Source organism: Drosophila mojavensis, unplaced genomic scaffold, assembly GCF_018153725.1.
Source record: "Drosophila mojavensis isolate 15081-1352.22 unplaced genomic scaffold, ASM1815372v1 contig_80, whole genome shotgun sequence".
Classification (NCBI taxonomy): Eukaryota; Metazoa; Arthropoda; class Insecta; order Diptera; family Drosophilidae; genus Drosophila; species Drosophila mojavensis.
The window spans coordinates 16,437,763-16,460,611 of NW_025318906.1; the positions used below are offsets into that span (position 1 = coordinate 16,437,763).

The following is a 22,849-nucleotide window of genomic DNA, read 5'->3' on the forward strand; positions in this document are numbered from 1 at the left end:
CACACTGGCAGCAGTACAAAAAACAAAAAAGAAGCATGGAAAAAACGAAAAGTCAAAATTCCAAATTGATAATATTGATACGATTTTGGTCTATGTTATGAAATGATAAAAAGTATTTGGACTTGGGGGTAAAACAAAAAATAAAGCGAGTTTACTGGAATAATACCTATATATAGGAAGTTGTTCTAGAATAAAAAACGGGCGCTAAATTGAGGAATTTTAAAGTAATTGTAAAATACGAATGGTTGCAGGTTTTTATATACATCTTTTGCTTTTGATTTCATCTCGGCTCGAGGTAGCTTGGAATTGTCGAGCTATTGAACAAACTGTCAACTGATTGTTATAATTATTATACGCCTATTTATAATTTAGTTTCCACTTGAATTGGGCTTTGATAATAGATTAGAGACAGAACTAAAGCAGGTTTCTCTTGTAGAGCGGATCAGACACACCACACACATCCAAAATAAGAAATATATATATACAGATATGTATGTTTAACGAAATACTAAGAATAGTCTTGCGAAATAGTTGTATGTACATTTGAAACAAAATAAATAACGAACGACAATTACAAGTTTCAAAACATAATGTTTTGAAAGCACTTCTCCACACAAGCATCTCAATGTACGTTTCTTGTAGTAAAAAAAAAAAAATAATAATAATAAAAAAGCCACAAAATAAGTATATATATATACAGATTTGAAGTATATAGAGTAAGATGGATGAGTTTATCCGAGGATCGTACAGTTGAAAATAAACATTTATTGAATGTTCGTTCGCTCTCCTTAAAATAAAACAGAATTTAAACTTATCCCTAAATCACATGCATCGCACTTGGATGCCTAGATATAAACTGATATTTTGTTTGATCTTTAAATGTTTCTCGAAGGAAATAAAAATGGATGAAGTATGTATATCAATAATATATATCGCGCGAAAATAAAATGGAAAATGCGTTGTTTTCTTTTGAATGGGCAAACAAAAAAATCAGAGTAAGTCTAGAATATTGGGCTAATGGTTAGATCCATCTATATATATAAATCGTATGTCTACATTTAGTTTCTTTTTGATAATGATTTTATGTTTTATGTATTATTCTAACCTTTAAACAAAAAACCGTTTCTATTTTTGTTTCAGATATAGTAATTTATTGAGAAATCGATAAATTGATAAATGCAATATTTAGGCAATATTTAAATTAATAATCGTTTCCATATACTTATGTATGTAGTTTATATGATTATGAAGGATTATAGGTAAATATATAGATATAGATATATAGATATATATATATATATATATATATATATATATATATATATATATATATATATATATATATATATATATATATATATATATATATATCAATTTGACTGGTAAGTGGATCACGTGGATATAAGGCTGTAAACATACAGATAGTAAAAACGATCAAAAAACGATATCAAAAACAAGATATTTTAGTTAAAAATGAATGTTAGGTTAAAAATATTAAAATGCATTGAATAGAATATAAACGGATTTTGCTTTGGTTTTTATGTATTTTCTCAATAGGCCTGGAAATAGATCAAAGCACATAATTTAAATCAAATATAAAGAAATATATTCATATATCAATTTCAAAAATATCATTTGATTGCGAAATAAACGGTTTTACATTGCCCCAAGAACTTTAACGCAAATGGATTTTAATATGGGTTCTATTAAAAAAAAAGTATATAGAGTTATACTTACCATAAATCGGGCAATATCTATATTCAAATAGTCATCTGCTGAAATGGAAAGAACTTAAAAACAACTTCCCGAACCAACAGAATAAAAAACACGCAGCTCAAGCAAAGTCAAAGCGAAAAATATCAAACATAATTTTGCCTTTCGTAGTGCTATTCACATTATTCGACTGTCAATATATTAGTATAAAAAATATTTATATAAATATATGTATATGTATATACATATAATAGCGTATGATAATACTCGTACTTTAAAGATATATATGTATATGTATAATATAAACCGCTTAGATCGCAAACAAATGATATCTGATGAAAGAACATACTAATATATATATAAATATATAAAGTTATAAATCGTGGAGATTTCAAGTTTTCTTCAGTATATAGAGCGATATAATCAAAATTGCAATATAGTTCTGGTTTCGCTTTAACTCTCACATTGGGAAGTTGAACATCGTGGGAAAAACGCTGTGGTTGGCTATTGAAATATATAGAGAAATATATATGTATATACATTTATGTCACATATGTATGGATGGTAATATATATGTAGTATGTACAAAATATACATATACATCTGTATGTATATATCGGCAAAATATTACGAGTACAAGTGCATAATAAGATATATCAATGTAAGATTCAATATTATGTATAGACAAATTGGCATTATAAGAGATATTGATAGACCTGCTACATACCCAACAATCAGAACGACAGCAACACTGAACAAAAGCAAAAGCCCGGCCCTAGATACCATCCACCTCTCAGCGCCTCTGAAAATACGCTCAAAAACGATTTTCATATATGGCATAAGGAAAACAGTAAGTAAAATTAAAAAAACAAAAAAAAAAAAAAAAAAACTCAAGAACTGAAAGTATAATAAATAGAAACGCATAAATTGCATGCAACGCACATTGTGCGTCGCATAGCGGCAGTTACATCAGGTTTTTATATAAATATAAATATAAATATAAAATATATATATATATTATAGTCATATTGTGTTTATTCAAATGTATCGAAGGCTGCTGCGAAAATGATTAGTAAATCTTGCAACACGCCCACTTTCTTATACAAATTATGTTATTCTCAATTGGAAAGTGGGTGCACATCATCATCATCATCATCATTATCATCGTTTAATAGTTAATTCATTTTGAGGAGACATAAAACTTAGGCTATTTATTGCATATACATAAATATATATTTATAATGTGTTTCATAATTGCAGACCTATGTTATGCATTAAAATGTTCATGGTTTCAATAATTGTAATATTTGTAAGACATACACAAATAACAACAAAAGATCTTACCAAGTTTCTTGCACGCTTTGCTCATTAAATATTGTATATATAGATTTGTTTATTATTATAATTCTTTTATATTGGTTTATATATGGGATTACGGCTATGAACTGGTTTGAAGATGTTCTCTGAAATGACATACATATATATATATATGTTTGCATCTGCATTATAATTATTATACATTATTATGGAATATATATTATAAATTAATTATTGAATTCAGTATTAGCTAAGCATTTAAGATCTTACCAAAAGAAAACAAAAATGAGATGAATAGAAAATGAAAATTAGAACAATATATCCAATTATTTCTGACCCTTTCTGAAAAGGCTTTATAGAGAGCATGAATTCTGCATTGGAGTCGCTGACCAAAATAATAACTCTCAATTGAACTGAAATCAAAATTAGACCTTAGGGCTATGCAAATATAATATAAAAATATATATTCAACTGAAAAAACAAAAAGGTATATATCATATGTTATAAAGAAACATAATATCAGATCGACAAACCAGTTTCATCCAAAACACGAAAAAACATATTTCTAGGACATCATTATTTTTGTTCTATGTTCAAGTAATCTATTATATATATATATGTATGATAAGACCATTTGTAATTTGACAGGTTAAAATTCTTACCAGATCAGTGAAGACGTTGATCGTAGTATTATTTCATTTAATATATAAAGTTATTGGTATTATGGATATATTAAGACTAAGGTATGTTAAAATGTATGAGAGAAACGTTTTGTGGTATCAAAAGGTATTATTTCAATTTCATATATGTATATATATTGTTGTATATTTTCTGTGGTTGTCTTTCAATCAATACGATCCAACGTGGAAATTGTTCTACGTGTGCATTTGTTTTTGTTATTTGCTAGTTGGCAGCTGTCGGGACCTGTTTTCGAGTTGCCTAAATTGACGACGAAAGAAATTGTATGCATATGAAATTATCTGCATATATATACATATTTATGCATATATATTTAGATAGATAGCGACATATATGTATATTTATATAAATAGCAATTTGTATATTGTCCCAGAATGTGTGTCTCTGTACCTGGACAGCAATAGCAATTTCATTTTAGTTTTCTCTTTTTTGTTGTTTTTTGTGTTTTTTTTTTTTGTTTTTTTTTTTTTTTTTTTTTTTTTTTTTGTCATTAATATTTCAGGCAAAGTCACTTAAAAGCTAGAGTAAAATTAAAAGTGAAAAAAACCAATGTAATTGGCATATAATTAATATATATAATAAATTTACAATTATGCAAAGCGCGACGCTTCAAGCTGTGTGCAAATTGATTGATTGACTGTTTGTTTGATTTGATTGATTGATTGATGGTTGGTTGTCTTGACTGTTGGCGATCGTTGTCATAATTCTCATCTCGTTCAGCCCTTCGCGCTTCAATTACTGTATTCTTTTTTATATATTTTTGCTAATTTATTGGGGATAAAAGACATAGGATAGTAGAACAATTCAAATGATTCACTGCAAAGAGTTTTACGCATGGTAAACAAAATTATGTTAGGTTTTCATACATAGTTTTGCACGGTAATTAAATACATAGGTGTATCATATTATACGAAAAAAAATAAATTCACAAAGTATTTATCAAAATATATAAACAAGATAGGCAATATAGAAGGTAAGCAAATTCGAAAGCAAAAATAACCAAAGAAGCTCAATTCAATTCAATATTCGAGTTGGATTCGATTCGAGGGATTTACTTACCATTTCAAGGCACCCGCACTCCAATCAGACCCCTCAATGTTTATCGTTTTTGTGCGCTTTCTGCTGCTGCTGCTGTTGCTGGCCGGGACCGCCAGTGGGTCCGCTTGGGTAGCCGCCGTAGGCACCACCGGGATAGCCACCCGGATATCCAGCTGGTGGACCACCACTCTGGCCACCTGCACCGCCGGCTCCGGCGCCCTGGGGCTGTGGCGCTCCTTGAGGATGACTCGCAGCAGCCGCTGCAGCATAATACTGTGAATATTGTGCATATTGGCTAGGAGTCATACCTTGGGCATAGCCACCGGCCGCTGCAGCGGCGGCGGCTGCTGCGGCTGCCGCAGCAGCTGCATTTGGCTGCGGTTGATTGACATTGGGGCCACCTTGATTCGGATTTGCTGCATTACTGCTACCGCCAGCGCCGGCTCCGTTTTGCTACAATCACCAATAAAATAAATTAATTTCAGTTGCATTTTATTTCACAGCCCCCCAATTTTAACTCTACCTTATTCTTGAGCGTCTTTTCAATAGCTTCTGCCTCCTCAATTTTTCCTACACTGCGATAATATTCAGCCCACTGTGCGCTGTAGTCGGCACCGCTGCCGCCAGCCTGTTGTTGTTGCTGCTGTGTTTGTTGCTGTTGCTGCGCAGTCTGTTGACCAGGACCCGCAGGATTAGCAGCTAGCTTTGCTTTCATCTGTTGTTCAATCATTTCTGCCTCCCGATGACAGCCCATTTGCCTGGGATTTCGCAAAGAAGCCAATTAGTAAAAAGATATTTTAAGTATTTAAAGCTGTCGTTAATTACTTGTAGTACTCGATCCATTGGGCTGAGTAATCTTGACCACCCGCACCTGCAGCCGCGCCTGCTTGGCCCTGACCCGCTGCCATGGCCATCTGTTGCTGCTGTTGAGCAGCGGCTGGATCCCAGCTGCCCTGCTGTCCATAGGCTCCCCAGGGCTGTTGCTGTTGTTGCTGGTAGGCGGCAGCAGCGGCGGCATTTGGATCACCGCCCTGCATTTGGTTGCCACCGTAACCGCCAGGCTGTTGATTATGATGCGCATTGTTGGCACCGCCACCACCGCCAGACCCACCGCCTCCACCACTAATCGGTTTTCGCGAGAGCACCGTTAACTCCATATTGATTTTTTCCGATATCATTTGACGCGCAGACTCCACCTGGTCGGTGGTACCTTTCGACTTGAATAGCTTCTCATTGGGCGGATTGCTGGCATTACGGTCCATCTCTGTGTGGGCACCCGACTGCTGATTGATGAGCTTGATTGTCTCACCACCGCGTCCAATAACAATCTAATGAGTGAATAGAGATAATCAATTAGTGTTCAGTGCACATTGAATTCAATATCTACTTACGCCACATTTGGAAGCAGGCACCAGAAATGTAATCTCTTCGCGGCCACCCTGGGCATGATTCACGCCATATCCGTAGCCATAGTTCGAGTTGTTTGAATCGCCGCCCCCCTGGCTGCCTCCACCGCCGTTACCGCCGCCTCCGCCATTACCATTGCGGTTCATGCCATTGCGTTGCTGCGGATCAAATATGTATCTGTTATATCCAGAATATACTATACAAACGCGACAAACTAAATACGCCATGTGATCGGTAAGTGTTAAACTGTAAATTCTAACTTATTTGATTTGATTTTCATGAATTAATTTGTACACCTTGTTACACTATATAAATATATATATATATATAGGTTCGTGTGTCAAGTCTCGAAAGTCTCGAAATAGCCAGCTCGATGGAGCAGTTATCGGTTTATCATGCTACGCATTACAACTTAAGTAGAGCTCAAGTCCGTTTCTTACCATCACATTCTCGATTAGACCATCAATGGTGCGTTTCGCATCCTCCACTTGCTGGCGCGTGCCCTGGATAACGCACCGCCGATCGCCCATCTCATCGTTTTTGCCCTGGATGAATTGCAGTTTGCAGCCGCATTCGGTTTGGATTTTACGTATCATATCGCCGCCCTTGCCTATGACCACGCCCACAGCAATTTTGGGCACAAAGACCTCAACGCTTTCGCCGCCGTTGCCATTATTGAAATTATTGAAGCCTTGCTCAGATCCACCACCACCAGAGCCGCCGCCACCACCGCGTCCGCCCTGCTGCTGCATGGCCAGTGCATCCTTTTGAGCAATGAGATCCAATACCATTTGCTTGGCATGCTCGACCTTCTGGGGCACACCGGAAATGCGCAATGGCTTGATGACTTCCTGATTGGGACCATCCTGAATGATGATCATGCGGGCGCCAGTCTTCTCTTGAAGTTGTTTAATTGTGTCGCCGCCTTTGCCAATGACGAGGCCCACCTTAGCGCCGGGGATCATGATCTCCTGGTACGGCGGATAGCCTCCGGGACCCGGTGGCGGCATATTGATGGTCAACAACACCTCACAGGTACCGTTGCCTCCGTTCCGATTGACCATCTGCTGCAGCATTTCGCGACCCTTTGTGCAGCTCTCTCGGGTACCGCGTAGTGTTATCACTCGCTCTTGATCTTGCATCAGCTCCAGCTTGGCACCAGATTCGGCTTCCAGATGACTGAGCGTATCGCTGCCGCTGCGTCCCACAAATGCGTTCACAATGCTCTCGGGTATGCGCACTTGCTCCTCGCACGTGGAAGCCGGCCATGCAGTCAAACGAGCTGCCACAGCGGCGGCTTGCGCAATAGCTTGAGTCATATTGCCGCCACCACTGCCACCGCCGCTGCCACTGCTCATGTTCGAGTTATTTTGACCGTAATCAGGACTGCCAAAGGAGCGTTTACAATCGGGTCCACTATCGGGATCATCGTTATGCCGCTTAAAACTGTTGCTACCTCCGCCGCCTCCGGAGGCGGGGCCACTGGAGTCTCCTCCACCTCCTTGTGATTGCTGATTTGGCTGTATTTTTGCGGCAATCTGTAATTGATACACACAGTTAGTTTTGCCGAAAACCAAAATGCTTATTTTTCTACAAATGGAACACTGGGATAGCCCGGCAATGATTTGCTATGCTTCTTCTTACCTGCTTGGCACGTTGTATGGCAGCTGCCAATGCCTGCGATTGACTTAAACTCGCCTGCTGCGTCTGAAAGTCACTCATATTTGCAAATATCTCCGGTCAGAGTGGGTATCAGTTCCTAATGATTGCCTATTGTATTTATTGTAATATTTTTAGTAAGCGTACACGCCCCGCACTTTTTGCACAAAAACACCGACGCAACTTGACGACGTGCAACTGGAAAATTCAATAACCAAATGCACTTGAGCCGGAATGGCGTGTTCCTACGCAGAATATTTGTTGAAAGTGTATTTTACTATTAGTATTTCATATAAAACACATTAGTGAAGCATTTACCACTATTTTAATGAATTAATTATAGCCACAACTTTAGCTTTCTTAGATTTTTTTCGGTGAAAATTATGCGCCCCAAAATGCGTACATAGGGATGCTTAGCTTCTAACACTTTTTTGTACGTTTACTAACACTCTTTAGCGTCGTGTTGCAAAAATATCGATAGGATTTTACCAATGCACCGGTGTTTTAATGGAAAATTTAACAAAAAATCAAAATCTTCTAGATTTAATACTAAAATATTAAAAACATGTTATATATAGATGAAATAATAATTATTTATTGAGTCGGACTACTTAAATAGAATTTATTTGAGCTGCTCTATTAAATAGTTATCTATCGGATGCATCTAAAGCAATCGGTCAATTGTTTTCCATGTATATATTATTAGTTAATCAAATAAATAATACAATCTGGATTAACTATTTTATTTTGTTATTAAAGTAACGCAAATATTGTTTAGTTGACAAGAGACTGAACAATAGTTGTGAATGTCAAATGAACTAGTTGAGCTGTATGTTCATTTTAGTGAACTACTCAGAATGAACTCGTATTTATTCCCACTATATTCCCATTGTTTTTCTGTGTTAACAAAAAACACAACAGCTGAGCTAAGTTCGCACGAGAATTACTTGACAATTTCTAAAAGTAAGCGGACGGAAAATATATTAAATAAATTGTAATTATATAAACTTGTCTTCAATTAGCAGAGTTGAATAGAACAAGCCATTAAAATGCCTGTAGACTGGTTTGGTTATGTATACGCTGCAACAGTTGCCGCTGGTGGAATCATGGGCTATGCAAAGGCTGGTTAGTTATTGTTTTGTGTCTCACCTTTTCAATTTGTTAATTTAAAAGCAATTTAATTTCAGCTTCCATTCCCTCGCTGGGAGCAGGCGTTGCATTTGGAGCGCTGCTTGGCTATGGCGCTCACCTAAACTCTCAAGATCCACCACGGCCGCTGCTCCAGCTGGGAACATCGCTCTTTTTGGCTGGATTGATGGGTGCTCGCTGGAATAGGTCTGGAAAGATGATGCCAGCTGGAATGGTTTGCTTGCTTTCCATGGCAGCGTTGGTCAAAAATTTGGTCACATATAATCGTTACTTGCCATTGCCTACAAAGGGCGCCTAAATAGGAACAACAACAAAAGCAACAAAAACAAAAAGTCTGGATTGCTGTTAAACTTGCCGAAAGTTTTTCTAAAAGAATTATATTTTCCTGGGAGTGGAACTCAAAGTTGGAATGGTTTATGGACTTATAAGAATTTAATTGGATTATTCAATTTTAACTACGAGATACCCTGTAAACGCAACATTCATGCGCATCAAATAATTTGTATGCATTATAATAAATTTTATTTGCTTTGTACTTAAACTAAAACACTTTTACTATGAATATTTAGTAAAGTATGACGAATCATTACTATAAGTTATGTTTTTGTAAGTAAGCATTTACGATAAGATAGCGTGATAATACTTCATAATACATCAGTTTTTCTGCAAAACAGACGGAAGGTGGTATGCCTGACTCCATAAGGTATGTATGTATGTATGTATTTATATACTACATTAGAGTATATATGTTGTGAAGACATATGTATGTTCGTCAAATGCATTCAAATTGAGTTCAGTTGCGTGAGCGTCCGGCGAGTTTCAATTTGAGCGAGCGTTCTGTTTTATACCATTTCGTTAAATGAGTAAGAATTGATAAAGAACTCACTCGTTTCAGCGGGGTCTATTTTGTCATTCAATCAGTGCTCTAATATATGTTTATGCTTATGTATAGGTAAATGTATGTATTCTAGTTAAGCATTTATAGCAGGACTCTTTCATTGATAGATTTGCAAGGAAATATAAAAAGCTGTCATTATTAGGCTGTTCCATCTCTAGCAGATTTAGTTCGTTTTAAATTATCGATAACATTTATCTTTGCCATCAAATCGTTAGCATTTAAGCTCATCGCTCAGCTCCACCTCTAGCAGATGAAGTGCGTTCACTAAGTGGGACATTTAAAGCACGCTTGTTCGACATATTCATTTTGTAATAACTTCGTATTTGTTTGGGTCGATCGACAAGTAAGTATTTTGGACCTCAAAATCACTACACTTTGAGCGGCGAGCCAACATAATCGGCCATATTTATCTTATTTAGTCTCACTAGACATACGCTCTGTTGTATGGTTAGAGGCTCGTTTCAAATAAGAGAGGATATATTCCAAGCTCGTCTAATTAATAAAGTCTTTTATACATATGTATATGCATGGTATATTTTCTAATTCCCTTTCCCCCGCAAACTATAAAGAAAACCGCAAAAAATTCGTTTAAACTATATATGTATGTATTTATTTTAATATATTTATATCTTAAATTATATTTTTGTTTGTGTGCATGTGGTAGTATGTGTGTGTGTGTGGTGTAGTATTCTTGTGTGGGTGTGTGATAAATGTACAGTTTCACTTGATATGATTTCCAGTTGTTTATAGCTAAAACTTAATTAAACTATTTACTGCTTAACAGGTAATGCAATTTTTAAAAATGTTCCATCGCATTAAACAATGCAAAACTTCTTTACTTCTTTAAATACAACAATATTTTGGAATTACAATTGTTTTCTAGTAGGCAAAGTGCGGCTAGGTAAATAAAGAATTTGTTCTTGGTGTTTTTTTTTTGTTTTTGTTTTTGTTTTTTTTCACATTTTTAAGCAATTTTCTAAAATAAGAAAAAGATAAATATATTTTGTTAGTTAAGTATACAAATTATCTTTTATCACAATGGAAAATTGGAAATCTTTAGGAATAATTTATCAAATTGTTTCACTTTTTGTTTGCTTGCTTTTGAAACGTTTTTAATACCAATATGAATGCATTTACTATATATGAGCTTTTTACAGAAACATATATTATGTACAAAATACTTTATAGATTTTGCTTCATATATGTATGTATAGAAAAGAACTCTCACTTGAATGGGTGCGATTTTTTTTTTTTGTTTAACAAGAATAATAAATTTCTTTTTGTATTAAATTAGTCTCTTCTAAAACTAAAAACAAATCAATAGTAATTATAATTAAAGAATTATTCATAAAAAAATAAAAATAAAAAATAATAATATAAAAATTCTATCTAAAAACACAATTTGCTGCAACTGCAAATATACATAAGTATTTTGTTTGTTTCTCTTGTTGTTAAAACTTTCTCAATGGCAATAACCAGGCCAAATCCAAACGTTTCATCCGCTTTCCGGTTGGCAGTGCTCTAAAACGGAAACAGCTTCCAGTTAACCACTAAACGGGCGGCAACAAAATGAAATAGAGAAACAATAGTGAATATATTAATAAACAATAATTTCAATAAAAAGTGCAATAAATGTTAGGCGTGCAGTATGTGAGGAATGTTTGCAGTTTTTTGTCTGAAAAGTTTTTTTTTATATTTTGTGTTTTTGCCGACGCCGCCAGACGCCATTTTGTTTTTGCAGTTTTTGTGGTGATTTGCAGTGTGTACTGTACCATATGCCACCATTTTGAGTTTTTAATCAGCTTTTACTGTTTACTTGTTCCACATTCCATGCGTTTCCAATTGCTTTGATTTGCATTGATATTTGTTGCTATTTTAGTATGCAAAATGCGATTTGATTGTTTATTGTTTAGTCGAATTTTACGCCATGCCATTTTGAGTATATTCCATAATGTGGAGCAACTAGCTAACTTAGGTACTACAATTGTCAATGCTGATGCATGTTTGGTGTCTGTGTGTGTGTGTGGTTGTGTGGGTGGGTGGAAATTTACCTATGTATGTGTGTATGGGTGTTACCAATCTGTTGATTTATTGGTTGCTTTATATATAAATGTAATATGTGTTGCATGTAATTTGTGGAGAGAAAGAGAGAGAGAGAGAGGGAGGAGAGAGAGTGAGAGAGCAGGAGCCGCAGCGAGTTTTGTAAATTTATATGAATTTATATCAGCAATGAATTGTTTTTTTTTTTTTTATTCTTTGAGTTGAGTTGAGTTGATGAGAGGTAACTGGCATAGCTGTTAGGCCTGATGACAATTCGAATCAGCTTCATGAAATTAATGCAGACTATTATCATATATGTACTATGGGCACTCCCTATGTATATAGGGCATTGATACTATTAGAAATAAATGTTGAACGTTTTTTTTTATAAATTATTTATCAAATCAATTACTTGTTCATGCTAAGAGCTACGTTTCAAGCATATACTACTACTTTCTTGGGCTACTACTATATAGCCCAAATACTACTATTTGGTTTGTAAATGTGAATAAATGGTTTCATGCTTAAGATAATTGTTCGATATTATAACTAAAATGGCCAATTACGAATGCGAATTGGTAAGCTTCAATTACCGATTATATCTAGAATATAATATAAATATATATATTTATATATATGTATGTGTGTATATATTGTATGTAGCAGGCAGCAAATACCACTAATATATTTTAGAATAAATTCCCCGATATTTGTATATTTTATTTGATTGCGAAGCTTTTAGTCTACGAATTAACTAAATATTTGTAGATTTTTGATTGCTTTTTGTGTTCTTACCGCACGAAGTAGCAAAGTAACAAATCGAATCGGAACGTTGAGAGGACAATTTAGGCTTGTGTGCGTGTAACTGTAAATCTGTTCTATGTGTGTGTGTGTGTGTAACTGTGTGTTTGTCTGTGCGCGTACTTTGAGAGTTACAGTTACAAACTGGGTAGCGCTGGCAGTGTTGTTGATCGAGTTGAAATGTTGTGTTTACGTATATTTAGTAGTAGCAGAAATAGTAGTAGAAATAGCAGCAGTGTTGACAACGCTCTTTCTAGTTTCTGTTTTTGTTTTTTGTGTCTTTCACATGACTCGTGTGCGTCGTATCAGCTTTTGTGTTTTGATTTTAGGTTTTCTGAGCGTTGTTGTTGTTGTTGTTGTGTTGCCATTTGTTGACTGTTGTTCGAGTTGTTGTATGGCTATTGTTGTTGTTGTTGTTGTTGTTGTGCTTGGCTGATTGTCCAACACCGTTGGCAAATTGTTGGTATTGTCGCCAATATAATTTGTTACATATGAGGGCGATGTCAACTGTTGCTGTTGTTGTTGTTGTTGTTGCTGACTATTGTTATGACTAACTTTATTACTACTATTTTTGTTTGTTATATTACTACTGCGATTTAGCGTACGTTTTAAGAATTGACTGCCATCAAAATTTTGCTGTTGCTGTTGTTGGTGTTGCTTTTGTTGTTGCTGTTGTTGTTGCTGTGGTTGCTGTTGTTGTGTGCTGCTGGCTTTTGTTGCTGTTGAACTGACGGAGGTGGACACCGATGTTGTGGTGGCTGTAACCGCACCGTCCAGTGTTGGTAAATGCAATGCTTGAAATTTTTTAAAATATGCATCGAATATCGATGAAGTTGCTTTTGTTTTAGTTGTTGTTGCTGTTGCAGCTGTTGTTGTTGGCGTCGCCTTGGCTGCTCGGACTGCGGCTGTTGTTGTGCTTGTTGTTGTTGTTGTTGTTGCCAATTGTTGTTGCTGTTGCAGTGTTGTCAAGTGTCTGGGTTGCTGTATGTGAAACTTACGTTTTTGCCGCTCAATTGCTTCATTGATCTCAATGCCGGCATTGGCCTCGTTTTCCTCATCAACTAGATGATGCTGTTGTTGTTGTTGTTGTTGTTGCTGCTGCTGTCGCTTGTTTCCTTCCACGCTGTTGTTGTTGCTGTTGCTGTTGCTGTTGCCATTGCTGTTGCTATTATGTTCTTTAGCGCCATTGTTGCTGCTCTCGCCGCTGTTGTTGCTGTTGGTGGTGGCACTATAATTTGTAATTTGTTTTTGTACCAAGGGTATTGAGAAATGTTCATTGGACGTAACTACAGTTTGTTCTTGTTGTTGTTTATGTGGCGTATTCTGATGTTGTTGTTGTTTTTGTGGTTGTTGTTGTTGTGTTTGTATCAAATGAAAATAGTATTCAATTTGTTTTCGTAGTTCATGTGTATAAATTTGAAACAGATTTGGTGTTTGTGTTGTGGTTGTTGTTGTTGTTGTTGGTTTTGGTGTTGTTGTTGTTGTTGTGTAGCGTGCGCCATTGCTGTTGCTGTTGCTGCTGCTGCTGATGCTGCTGCTGGTGTGTGTCTTAACCATAACGCCACCATTTTGCAGCCACTCCGACTCAGTGTTGTGTAGTGCCAAATTATCAGTGTGGTCAGTGTTGAACAGTCGCCGCAAAAACTCAAATGATTTGGAACGTGATGCAGTCGTCGGTGTCGTCGATTTTGAGGTTCGTGCTGTTGCTGTTTTTGTTGTTGTCGGTGTGTCAGCATTGTCAGCAGCAGCAGCAGCAGCATCAGCCGTAGCAGCAACAGCCGCAGCAGAGCTCTGCTGTATGTTATTATCCTGCTGCTCCTCACTACTAGTGTTCTCCGGCTCCTGCTCCTGCTCCTGCTTCTCTTCGGCTTCATCTTCAGCTTCTTGGGATTCGTTCTCCTCACTACTATTTTCAATGTCTTCGCCCGCTTGGCTGTTCGCATCGCTTTTCTTCTGGCTGATTTTACTAAGGTGCGTGTGTTTCGTGTTGTTGTTTTTTTTTGTGATTATTTTTTTTTTGATTTTGATATAGATTGTGTTGTCGGTGTGTGATTGTTGTTGTTGTAGTTGTTGTTGGTGTTGATATTTGTAAAGGTGTAAAAGGTTTGCATATTAAAAATATGTTTCTTGTTTGTGTGTGCGTGTTTTCTTTGTACTCAAAAAAAAAATACATACATAGTTTATAAAGTCTAAACATAAACAACCAACTACGAAAAAGTTTCTATATGAATTTGTGGATTGCACTTACTTGTATACTAAACGGTAATTGTTTCCATAGTCGGGAATTATATTAGAAGGCAGTGGGGAGCAGCGACCATCCAGACAATGCTAAGGGGGGGGGCAGGGAGTGGCAAGAGTTAGAATTATCTCAGCTTGAGCAGATATGCCGCACTTACGTAGCCATTACCACACGCTGAGCCCTCGGCTGCTGGCCTGTAGGCAACACAGTAGCCCGTCTGGGCGTCGAAGCAGAAGAGCTGAGCACAGACACGCTCATCCTTGAAGCACGCATAGGTGCCACGATCTCGCCGGCATTGCGCATCCAGCGAGAGCAGCGTGCCGGGTAGTGATCTACCCAGGGCGCTGTCCTCGTGCGGCGCATTGTGCAGGCAGGTGGCGGTGTCCCCACTGTGGAGTATAATGAAGTGATTGCCTTTGCAGTGCCTTGGCAGCTACTTACTTGAGGAAGTGATGGAAGCTCTGCACTGTGCAGGCGGACCAACGGAAGCCGCGCTCCGTGTGACGCAGATCGGACATTATGTAGCCATCCTCCCAGCGGCAACGCTGTGCGCCCGGTCCTCCCAGATAGCTGGGCGGTGGTGAGCCATCGTGCACGGCGCCCAATCTGCACGGAGTGGTAATAGTAGCAGAATTAGTAGTATATGTAGCAGCTGAATTTTAATAGTAATCATGTTAGTATAATAGTAGTGGGATTTTAGTAGCAATATAATATAAGTAGCATAGTAGTAGTAGAATTAAAGTAGTAATAGAAAATTTATTGCGAAAGAAGTAGTAGCTGCAATAGTATTGGTAGAGTGTAGTAGTAGTAGGAATATCTGTAAAAGTAGTATAAGTAAATTTTTATAGTAATAGTAGATTTGGGATATAATATTTGTGAATTTTTGTAGTAATAGTATGAGTAGTAAATTTTAGTAGTAGTAATAGTAGTATATTGCTGCAGTAGTTGTAGTAAAAGTGGTCTTTTATAGTAGTAGTAGTAGTAGTAGTAGGTTTTTCTATTTGTATTACTAAAAGTAGACTTTAGGAGTAGGAATAGTAGTAAATAGAGATAGCAGTAGTACATTCTTGAAGTAGTAGAATATTTTTATAGTCGCAGTAGATTTATGTAGAAGTAGTAGTAAAAAACCTTTTGTGGAATAGTATTATTTCTTTTTACTAATACTATTTACGGAAGTAGTAGTATTTGAAATTGGTAAATTATGGAAATCAAATTTGTAGTAAACTGGGTGTTTTAGTAGTACTAATAGTAGTAGCAGTCGTCGTGATATATGAGCCAAACAACTCAATTCGATGCGATTGCGGGAAAATGAGAAAAATGTTAATTAATTAATTGGCAGGCGAATGATGTCAAACGGAAATGCAAACACGTTTTCCACTCCAGTTGCGGTCAAGCGCCGGAAATTTGGCGCAGTTGATTTGCTTCTTTTTTTTATACACATATATGCATATACGATATATAGTTATTGGTGTCTTATGGATTGGGAGTGGAAGTGAAGTGCATGCAAAAATAAAAAAAAAAAAAACCGCAAACAGTTCCGTTTGGCTGAATGAAATGTGAGCCCAGATTGGAAGGGAGCGGGAAGAGAAGGGCAGGGGGAGGGCGGGCTGGTTTACTTACAAATGTCCCACTTCGTGGGCGGCCACAATGATGCCGCTGAAGCCGCCGGTGTCCTCGATGATGGCGACGCTGTTCACCTTCTCCAGCCGCTTGTTAACCACGCAAGCGCCGCCAACGTAGGCAAAGCCTGTGGGCCACATTCGCATGGCAAGGAGAGAGAGAAAAAAACACACAAAAAAAAAAAAAAAGAGCAGAAAACGTTGAAAATTAGGCACTTAGCTCTTGGTCTGGCCAACAGGAAGTTGACAATTTTTAGCAACCAGCAGCAGCGGCTGCAGTTGTCGCTGCTGCTCGTTGTCGCAGTTATTAAATACAAGAAAATAAAAGCCGCCTTAAAATTTTGCAATTTGCAATTTTGGTTTTACTTTCGAAATTTCGATGTGGCCTAAACGGCATTTATCTCGTCTTTTTTTTTTCTTTTTATATAATAACTGCCTTTGCAAGATGTGTATATGTACATATAACTATGTGTGTGTGCGTGTGCTATATTGTTTTTGTTTAAGTATTAGTCTTGATGGATGTGTCGCAACCAGACACCAATTCAGAGAGTTAGTTAAAGTCACTAAAACTTAGTCACAATTCCAGCCAAACCCAAAATAAAGTGTTAGTGCCTTGAAACCCATGATTGATTAGTCTTAAAAAAAAAATTATTATTATATAAAAATAAATGCTAAAATTAATATATATTATAATAAAATATTATCTTAAAGATCTAGAGGTCTACAGCATTTTTTTTTTTATAGATAATAGATTTTTTTTATAGATATATTCAGCTAGAGATCTTCAGCATTTTGTTTTATATATACATAAAATTCACAGCTTCGATTATTTCTGCCTGAAAAGTAAAACTTAAAAATATATATTTTATCGTTTGAAAATTGATATATATCACAAAAGATGCATGTGCTAGGGCATTAGAATGCAGTCACATGCGTATGCACAGTGGTTAAAAAACAATTGTTCAGACTGAAGGAAGAGGAGAAAACAATTCAATTCAAGCAAAAGTTCAGCGAAAAAAAAAACATAAATACGAACAGACATGTATATAAACATACATATAGAAGAAAAATATATATAAAGAGAGTGGAGAGAGAGAGAGCGAGAACATAATGCAACTGTACAGTTTGAGACGCATTGCTCGCAGCTGAACTCCTATTTCGGAGTTGTTTTTGGTTCTTGTTGCTGTACAAAAGTCGTGCGAGACACAAAACATATAAATTATACAAAGTTCACACTTAATGTGAATAGAGTTGAGAGAGACAATACAGAAAATACAGGTAACAGAAATAAACATATAGACAAAGAGAGAGAGCGAGAGAGAGAGAGAGACGTGCATGAAATTCAATTAAATTGACTTGATTTTTAAGATGATGGAGCGACGCTTTAGGTTCGGCTGCGGCGGTTGCTGCCTTTAATGTTAATGCTATTTTTATTTATTTATTTTGATTTAATTTTGTTGCTATTTTCGCATTTATCTGTACATTGTCAGCGAACAAAATTGTTGTTGTTTTTATAATTTTTACCTGCGGTACCGCGATTACATTCACCAAATGCGGAGGTACGACGGCACATATCAAGTCTGCGGGCGAAAATGTTTCAAAATGCGTAGATTTGAGTATAGATTCGTTTCTTCTTAATTAAAATGTCGGAGCCTCAATATATGTATGTATATACAAAAATTCAATTCAATTTAGATTGTGTTTTTATTTTTGTGGGGCGTGTCCATTTGTTGGACGTATAAGAGAGGTAGAGCAATTAATACAGTTAGAGCAGCACAGCATAAGATTTGAGAGCCAATTGGACATTTGACTTGATTGAGTCGGGTCAAGGGTTGGGGCGAACCTTTCTTGAGATTGGAAAATAGGAAAAACATTCAAGGAAAATATATCAATTCGGGTGAAACTTTAAAAAATTTGAAGACTGCGAGCTTAAAAATTCTTAAAAGCCTTCGGCGAATCTTAGCACTAGAATAAAAACTGTCATACGGCACTGTTATACTTCACTATTATACAATACTTAACTGTCATACCTTAACAGTTGCTATTCTAACAGTAAAATTATGACTTTATCAAGAATCTGTAAGGTAGAGATACCGCAAACTGTTATACTGCATTGTTATAGTAAAGTTAGAGTAAATTTCAAAAATTTCCTGAAAATACGTCATACATTAATTACTACCATTATATTGTACTGTTATACTGCGGTGTTATACTAAAATTAGTATAACAGTCATATTTAGTACAATATCTAATACTTATGCTGTAAATATTGAATGCATAACAGTGGCTTTAACAGACCCTCAACCAAACTGTTATACTGTTGACTGTTCTACTTTAACAGTCGCAAATTGCAAAGTCCCTTTTCAAAGTTACATCTTAATATTAGAACATTATCTAAAATTATTATACTACTGTTATACACTACTGTTATACTTTTCTGTTATGCTTACGAAGTTACAATTGCAACAAGTGCAACCCTTCCAAAATTAGGCCTTAAAATTAAATAAATTTCTCAACCAATATTATTTATTATATGTGTGTTTTATAACTAAATCACTTTCAATGTCAAAATACAAATAGAAAACAAATAAAATTAACTTATGCAGATATGTATATATAAATGTAGCTAGCCAAATGCAGCAAGCATTAAGGCTGACTTGTGGACTTGTAACCGGTTATGGTTTATGGCCAACCCGCTCCTCAAATTAGATGAAATAACGCCTCGAATTTAACTAAAATTCGGTTTCTGTTTTACCTCAATGTCTGTATGTGTAATTGTGTGTGTGATGTTTGTATGTAAATGTGATTTGTGTGTGTGTGTGTTTTTTTTTTTGCTGAGTCCCACACGCAGTTTTAGGCAACTTGGTTAAGTGTTTTTTCTAGTGCAAATTACGAGAATGTAGCAACAAACTAGAAACTATTGTAACTAACAGCTTTGAGATGTTAAATAACCACATGACATTTTGTACGACTGTACGTCTGATTGTGTGTGTGCGTGTGCGTGTATGTGTGTGGTCTTTGATATTTAGTTTGTTTTTGTATTGTAGCTTGGTATAGATTCTTTTACCCGCTGTGCCTTTGGTGCAACGGCCGCCTTTACGTCTGCGACACATATCATACCTGCGCATAAGTAGACATTATATATAGTATATAGAGAGAGAGTTTCGATTGGGTAGAGTGTAAATCTGAGATAGAAAGGGGGCTGGGGTGGGGTCTGCTAACAAAACATTGCTGCTGCTGAATCTGCAAGAACACAAGAAATACTCCACTTGACGGGCTGTCGGCCACAGCCCTCTACTCACTTGGTGATGGCCACGGCGATGTCGTAGACGGGCAGACGTCGCTCCCGGAACAGGTATTTGCCCATGTCGGTCAGGGCGGCAGCCGAGTCGATGGCATCGCGGCCCACACGATTACGTTCCAGATAGGGCGTGGCATCGCGACCCTGCAAAAGGTAATGTGGAAATTTGAATTAGAAACTAATAATAAATTTTAAATAATTATAATAATAATGATAATAATAATAATAATAATAATAATAATAATAATAATAATAATAATAATAATAATAATAATAAAAATAATAATATTTACTTGAGCTTAAATAAAACTGTAGCATTTATCATTAAATAAATTTAACATTAAAATAATTTGAGGTATTTATAATTTTGTAGTTTAAGCATAGCTTAATCTTAATGCAAAAAATCAATTTGTGAAATATGAAAAATGAATTCAAATTTTGACATAGTTAGAAGCCAAAAAATTATTGTTAATAATTAAAAAAAAAAAATGGTACTTGATTGTTATGATTTGCAATAATAATTATTAATTTATTTTAAATAAATAGTCCCAATAATTATTGAAAATTAATAACGATCAATTAAGTCAAAATTTGGATTTATTTTCCAATTGAAGTTTTTCATATAATATTTTAATTTTTTTAAAATACTTTAACTGAGCTAAACTCATATTTCAAAAGCGTTTGACAAAAAAACGAATTTAAATTTATTAGAATTTTTTGCTTGACTAAAATTTGATAATTTCTGATAAAAGTTTTATCTGCAGCTTGCTAAAACGAAAACCAGAATTTCTTAATCACTTTATGCATTTCATCTGACTTTTAACTAATTATTGGATAAATTATATGTTTGTCTAATAACTTCAATTTATTTCTATTAATTTTCCACACCATTCCACTCATTAAATCAACTTCATTCAATAAATAAATAATGTCGCTTGATTTTATGGCATCAATAAATAAGACAGATTTATGACCTCAACTTCAATTTATGCCTAATTAAATGTTATTCACACTTTGTGTTTTATTACCATCTAAAGTTGTTTTTATACTTTGAAATCAAATTGAACAAGACTGAGCAAAAGGCAAATTGCAAAGAATTTAGTTAGAGGATCTACAGAAAATATTGCAGCAAAGTAATATGTATAAATAAAATTGTAGAATGGAATAATGCTCGATAAAGCATTAAAAAAAAAAGTATATATATATTCTTATATATATATTATGGGAAATTTATTAGCAATGAAAATGCATAGCCAGCTGCTATTTTACTGAAGGCGAAAATAATACTCCGAAGTCTGGGATATTTATATTCGCTCCATAAACTCGAAGCTAAGGCCCTCTTCGGTCTACCAGCTTTACTTTACCACTTCCTCTACCATTGCAGGTCTTTAAAATGAAATTAGAAAGAGAAAATCCAGCTGTCTTTGCATCGACTGTGTTTGAGCCTTTAATAAAATAGCTATTACTATCAGCCATCAAGTACTCGCATTGGATTTGTTATGCAATGGACGTAGCATTTGACAAGACACGGCAAACAAATGGGAAATATCCGAAATTTATGGCCCACTCAGCGCTAAAAGTGTTCAAACACTTTGGCGTAGGCAGGAACCAGCTGCAGTTGCCACCAGGGAAGCCTGTGAAGCAAATGTGTATGTGTGCGTGTGTGTGAGTGTGTGTGAGTGTGTGGGGGACACATTTATGGCAGAATCTGTCAGCCAAACGGAAACAAGTGAACATGAAAAACGTGCGATGCGACTGAGACGATAAAAAAGAGCTAAAGCCAAAGAGACGAAGCCAAAGAGATGCTGGAAATGGAGTTGTAATTGGAAATGGAAATGGTGTCTCTGTGGCAAAGTCAAAGTCGTGTGGCGAAGAAGCTTATCTACAAACTAGTTGCAATTGTGCGTTGTATAATTGATCTCTGCTGCTTGCATCGCTATCGTGACTGAGGGGCGTTACTGTATTACTGTAACTCTCGCTCTGTCTCTTTCTGTGTCTGAGGTGACAGCTACATAAATTATTGTAACACAATTGTCAATCATGTCGAGCCCTGGGCTAATCAATATGTTAATATCCGGCCATAATCTGCTATATGGAACCCGTTCGACAGGCCCCAAAGTGCAGGTGATAAAAGTAAGTTAGCTGTCACTGCGTTCATAGCTTCAACTTACAAATGTATCCGCAAGATACTCAGATACATTCTGACTGCGCTTGATCGTCGAGTGTCGCGCCAATGCATTTGATATATTGCTCCACTCACTGAGTAGTCTGGACTATATATATAGATATATGTATGTATATTTTTATATATTTACACCTTAGTCTTTAAGATTGTTTATAATACTCGCATTATCGACATTTATGAACTGCAGTCAAAATAAATCTATTAGCCATATATTTCTATATATGTATATAACATGCATAAGAAATTCTTAGCCAAGAAATTTCATTGGATTGGCAAATCTTTTCCTCGATCCGGCAATAGTTTTAAACCCATTCAAATGCTGCCGAGTGCTATATATATGTATACATAAGCATATATATATATATATATATATATATATATATATATGTATATATATTTGCTGCTCTTTGTCTTGATCTACTTTATCTTCAACTAAATAATTGACAATTCGACAGATTGATCAATTGTTAGTGCGGGCACGTCTCCCATATCAAGCTACGAAAATATTTGGTAAATTTTTGTTGTTTCTGCGGTATTTTTTTTTTTTTTTTCGTCTCAGCAAAACTAACAAGAATTTTAAATGTTCCGACGGGCGACCTTGGGCCATTGATTATTGGTAAAAGGCAACGCTCGACGCACGTTGCTGGGAATATTTTGTGGAATTACGAAATTATACCGAATTATATGCCAAATTATAGCCAAGCTCCGATTCATTTGACTAGTGCAGCCGATACGAGTTTATTACAGCTGCTGCGACGCCTTTTACGATCGGTATTCCGAAATT

At 35.8% G+C, this 22,849-nt stretch overlaps 3 protein-coding genes across 9 annotated transcripts in view; 1 reads left to right on the top strand and 2 right to left on the bottom strand.

Moving 5' to 3' along the window:
- Nucleotides 1-4,259: 4,259 nt before the first annotated feature.
- LOC6580216 (far upstream element-binding protein 2) lies at nucleotides 4,260-8,257 on the bottom strand. 3 transcript variants are annotated; one of them, XM_002006037.4, is made up of 8 exons: nucleotides 8,152-8,257; nucleotides 7,819-8,078; nucleotides 6,615-7,712; nucleotides 6,159-6,332; nucleotides 5,593-6,095; nucleotides 5,291-5,525; nucleotides 4,789-5,220; nucleotides 4,260-4,545 (listed from the first exon to the last, which is right to left on the bottom strand). In XM_002006037.4, exons 2-7 carry the CDS (start codon nucleotides 7,894-7,896, stop codon nucleotides 4,822-4,824), a joined length of 2,487 nt encoding a protein of 828 aa, XP_002006073.1. In that variant the 5' UTR covers nucleotides 7,897-8,078; nucleotides 8,152-8,257; the 3' UTR covers nucleotides 4,260-4,545; nucleotides 4,789-4,821. The 3 variants fall into 3 exon arrangements, with proteins under 3 accessions (XP_002006073.1, XP_032585570.1, XP_043866454.1); XM_032729679.2 differs by having other exon boundaries at nucleotides 4,260-4,492; nucleotides 7,819-8,254; XM_044010519.1 differs by having other exon boundaries at nucleotides 7,819-8,254.
- A 429-nt stretch (nucleotides 8,258-8,686) lies between these two features.
- Nucleotides 8,687-9,577, top strand: LOC6580217 (transmembrane protein 14 homolog). Of its 2 annotated transcripts, none has more exons than XM_032729682.2 (3): nucleotides 8,687-8,796; nucleotides 8,859-8,958; nucleotides 9,021-9,577. In XM_032729682.2, exons 2-3 carry the CDS (start codon nucleotides 8,883-8,885, stop codon nucleotides 9,278-9,280), a joined length of 336 nt encoding a protein of 111 aa, XP_032585573.1. In that variant the 5' UTR covers nucleotides 8,687-8,796; nucleotides 8,859-8,882; the 3' UTR covers nucleotides 9,281-9,577. The 2 variants fall into 2 exon arrangements, with proteins under 2 accessions (XP_032585573.1, XP_002006074.1); XM_002006038.4 differs by having other exon boundaries at nucleotides 8,691-8,796; nucleotides 8,856-8,958.
- A 1,677-nt stretch (nucleotides 9,578-11,254) lies between these two features.
- Nucleotides 11,255-22,849, bottom strand: part of LOC6580218 (A disintegrin and metalloproteinase with thrombospondin motifs 18) — a 68,687-nt gene continuing 57,092 nt past the window's right edge. The window contains exons 8-15 of one of the 4 annotated variants that reach the window (XM_044010604.1): nucleotides 19,882-20,024; nucleotides 18,104-18,159; nucleotides 16,581-16,707; nucleotides 15,402-15,566; nucleotides 15,118-15,349; nucleotides 14,970-15,049; nucleotides 12,716-14,687; nucleotides 11,255-11,430 (exon numbers count right to left, since the gene is read on the bottom strand). In XM_044010604.1, coding sequence (XP_043866539.1) covers nucleotides 13,004-14,687; nucleotides 14,970-15,049; nucleotides 15,118-15,349; nucleotides 15,402-15,566; nucleotides 16,581-16,707; nucleotides 18,104-18,159; nucleotides 19,882-20,024 — 2,487 coding nt within the window. In that variant the 3' untranslated portion in view covers nucleotides 11,255-11,430; nucleotides 12,716-13,003. Of the gene's footprint in view, nucleotides 11,431-12,715; nucleotides 14,688-14,969; nucleotides 15,050-15,117; nucleotides 15,350-15,401; nucleotides 15,567-16,580; nucleotides 16,708-18,103; nucleotides 18,160-19,646; nucleotides 19,700-19,881; nucleotides 20,025-22,849 lie in introns of all 4 variants that reach the window. The other 3 variants (XM_044010605.1, XM_002006039.4, XM_044010606.1) reach the window with 3 other exon arrangements.

What these genes read in the sequence shown, in the direction of transcription:
- LOC6580216 (XM_002006037.4), bottom strand. Translation starts at nt 7,896, where the DNA reads ATGAGTGACTTTCAGACGCAGCAGGCGAGTTTAAGTCAATCGCAGGCA. An exon ending in CCATACAACGTGCCAAGCAG is followed by an intron (nt 7,713 to 7,818) that starts GTAAGAAGAAGC and finishes TATCAATTACAG; the next exon opens with ATTGCCGCAAAAATACAGCC. An exon ending in CAATGGATCGAGTACTACAA is followed by an intron (nt 5,526 to 5,592) that starts GTAATTAACGAC and finishes GCGAAATCCCAG; the next exon opens with GCAAATGGGCTGTCATCGGG.
- LOC6580217 (XM_032729682.2), top strand. Translation starts at nt 8,883, where the DNA reads ATGCCTGTAGACTGGTTTGGTTATGTATACGCTGCAACAGTTGCCGCT. An exon ending in CATGGGCTATGCAAAGGCTG is followed by an intron (nt 8,959 to 9,020) that starts GTTAGTTATTGT and finishes ATTTAATTTCAG; the next exon opens with CTTCCATTCCCTCGCTGGGA.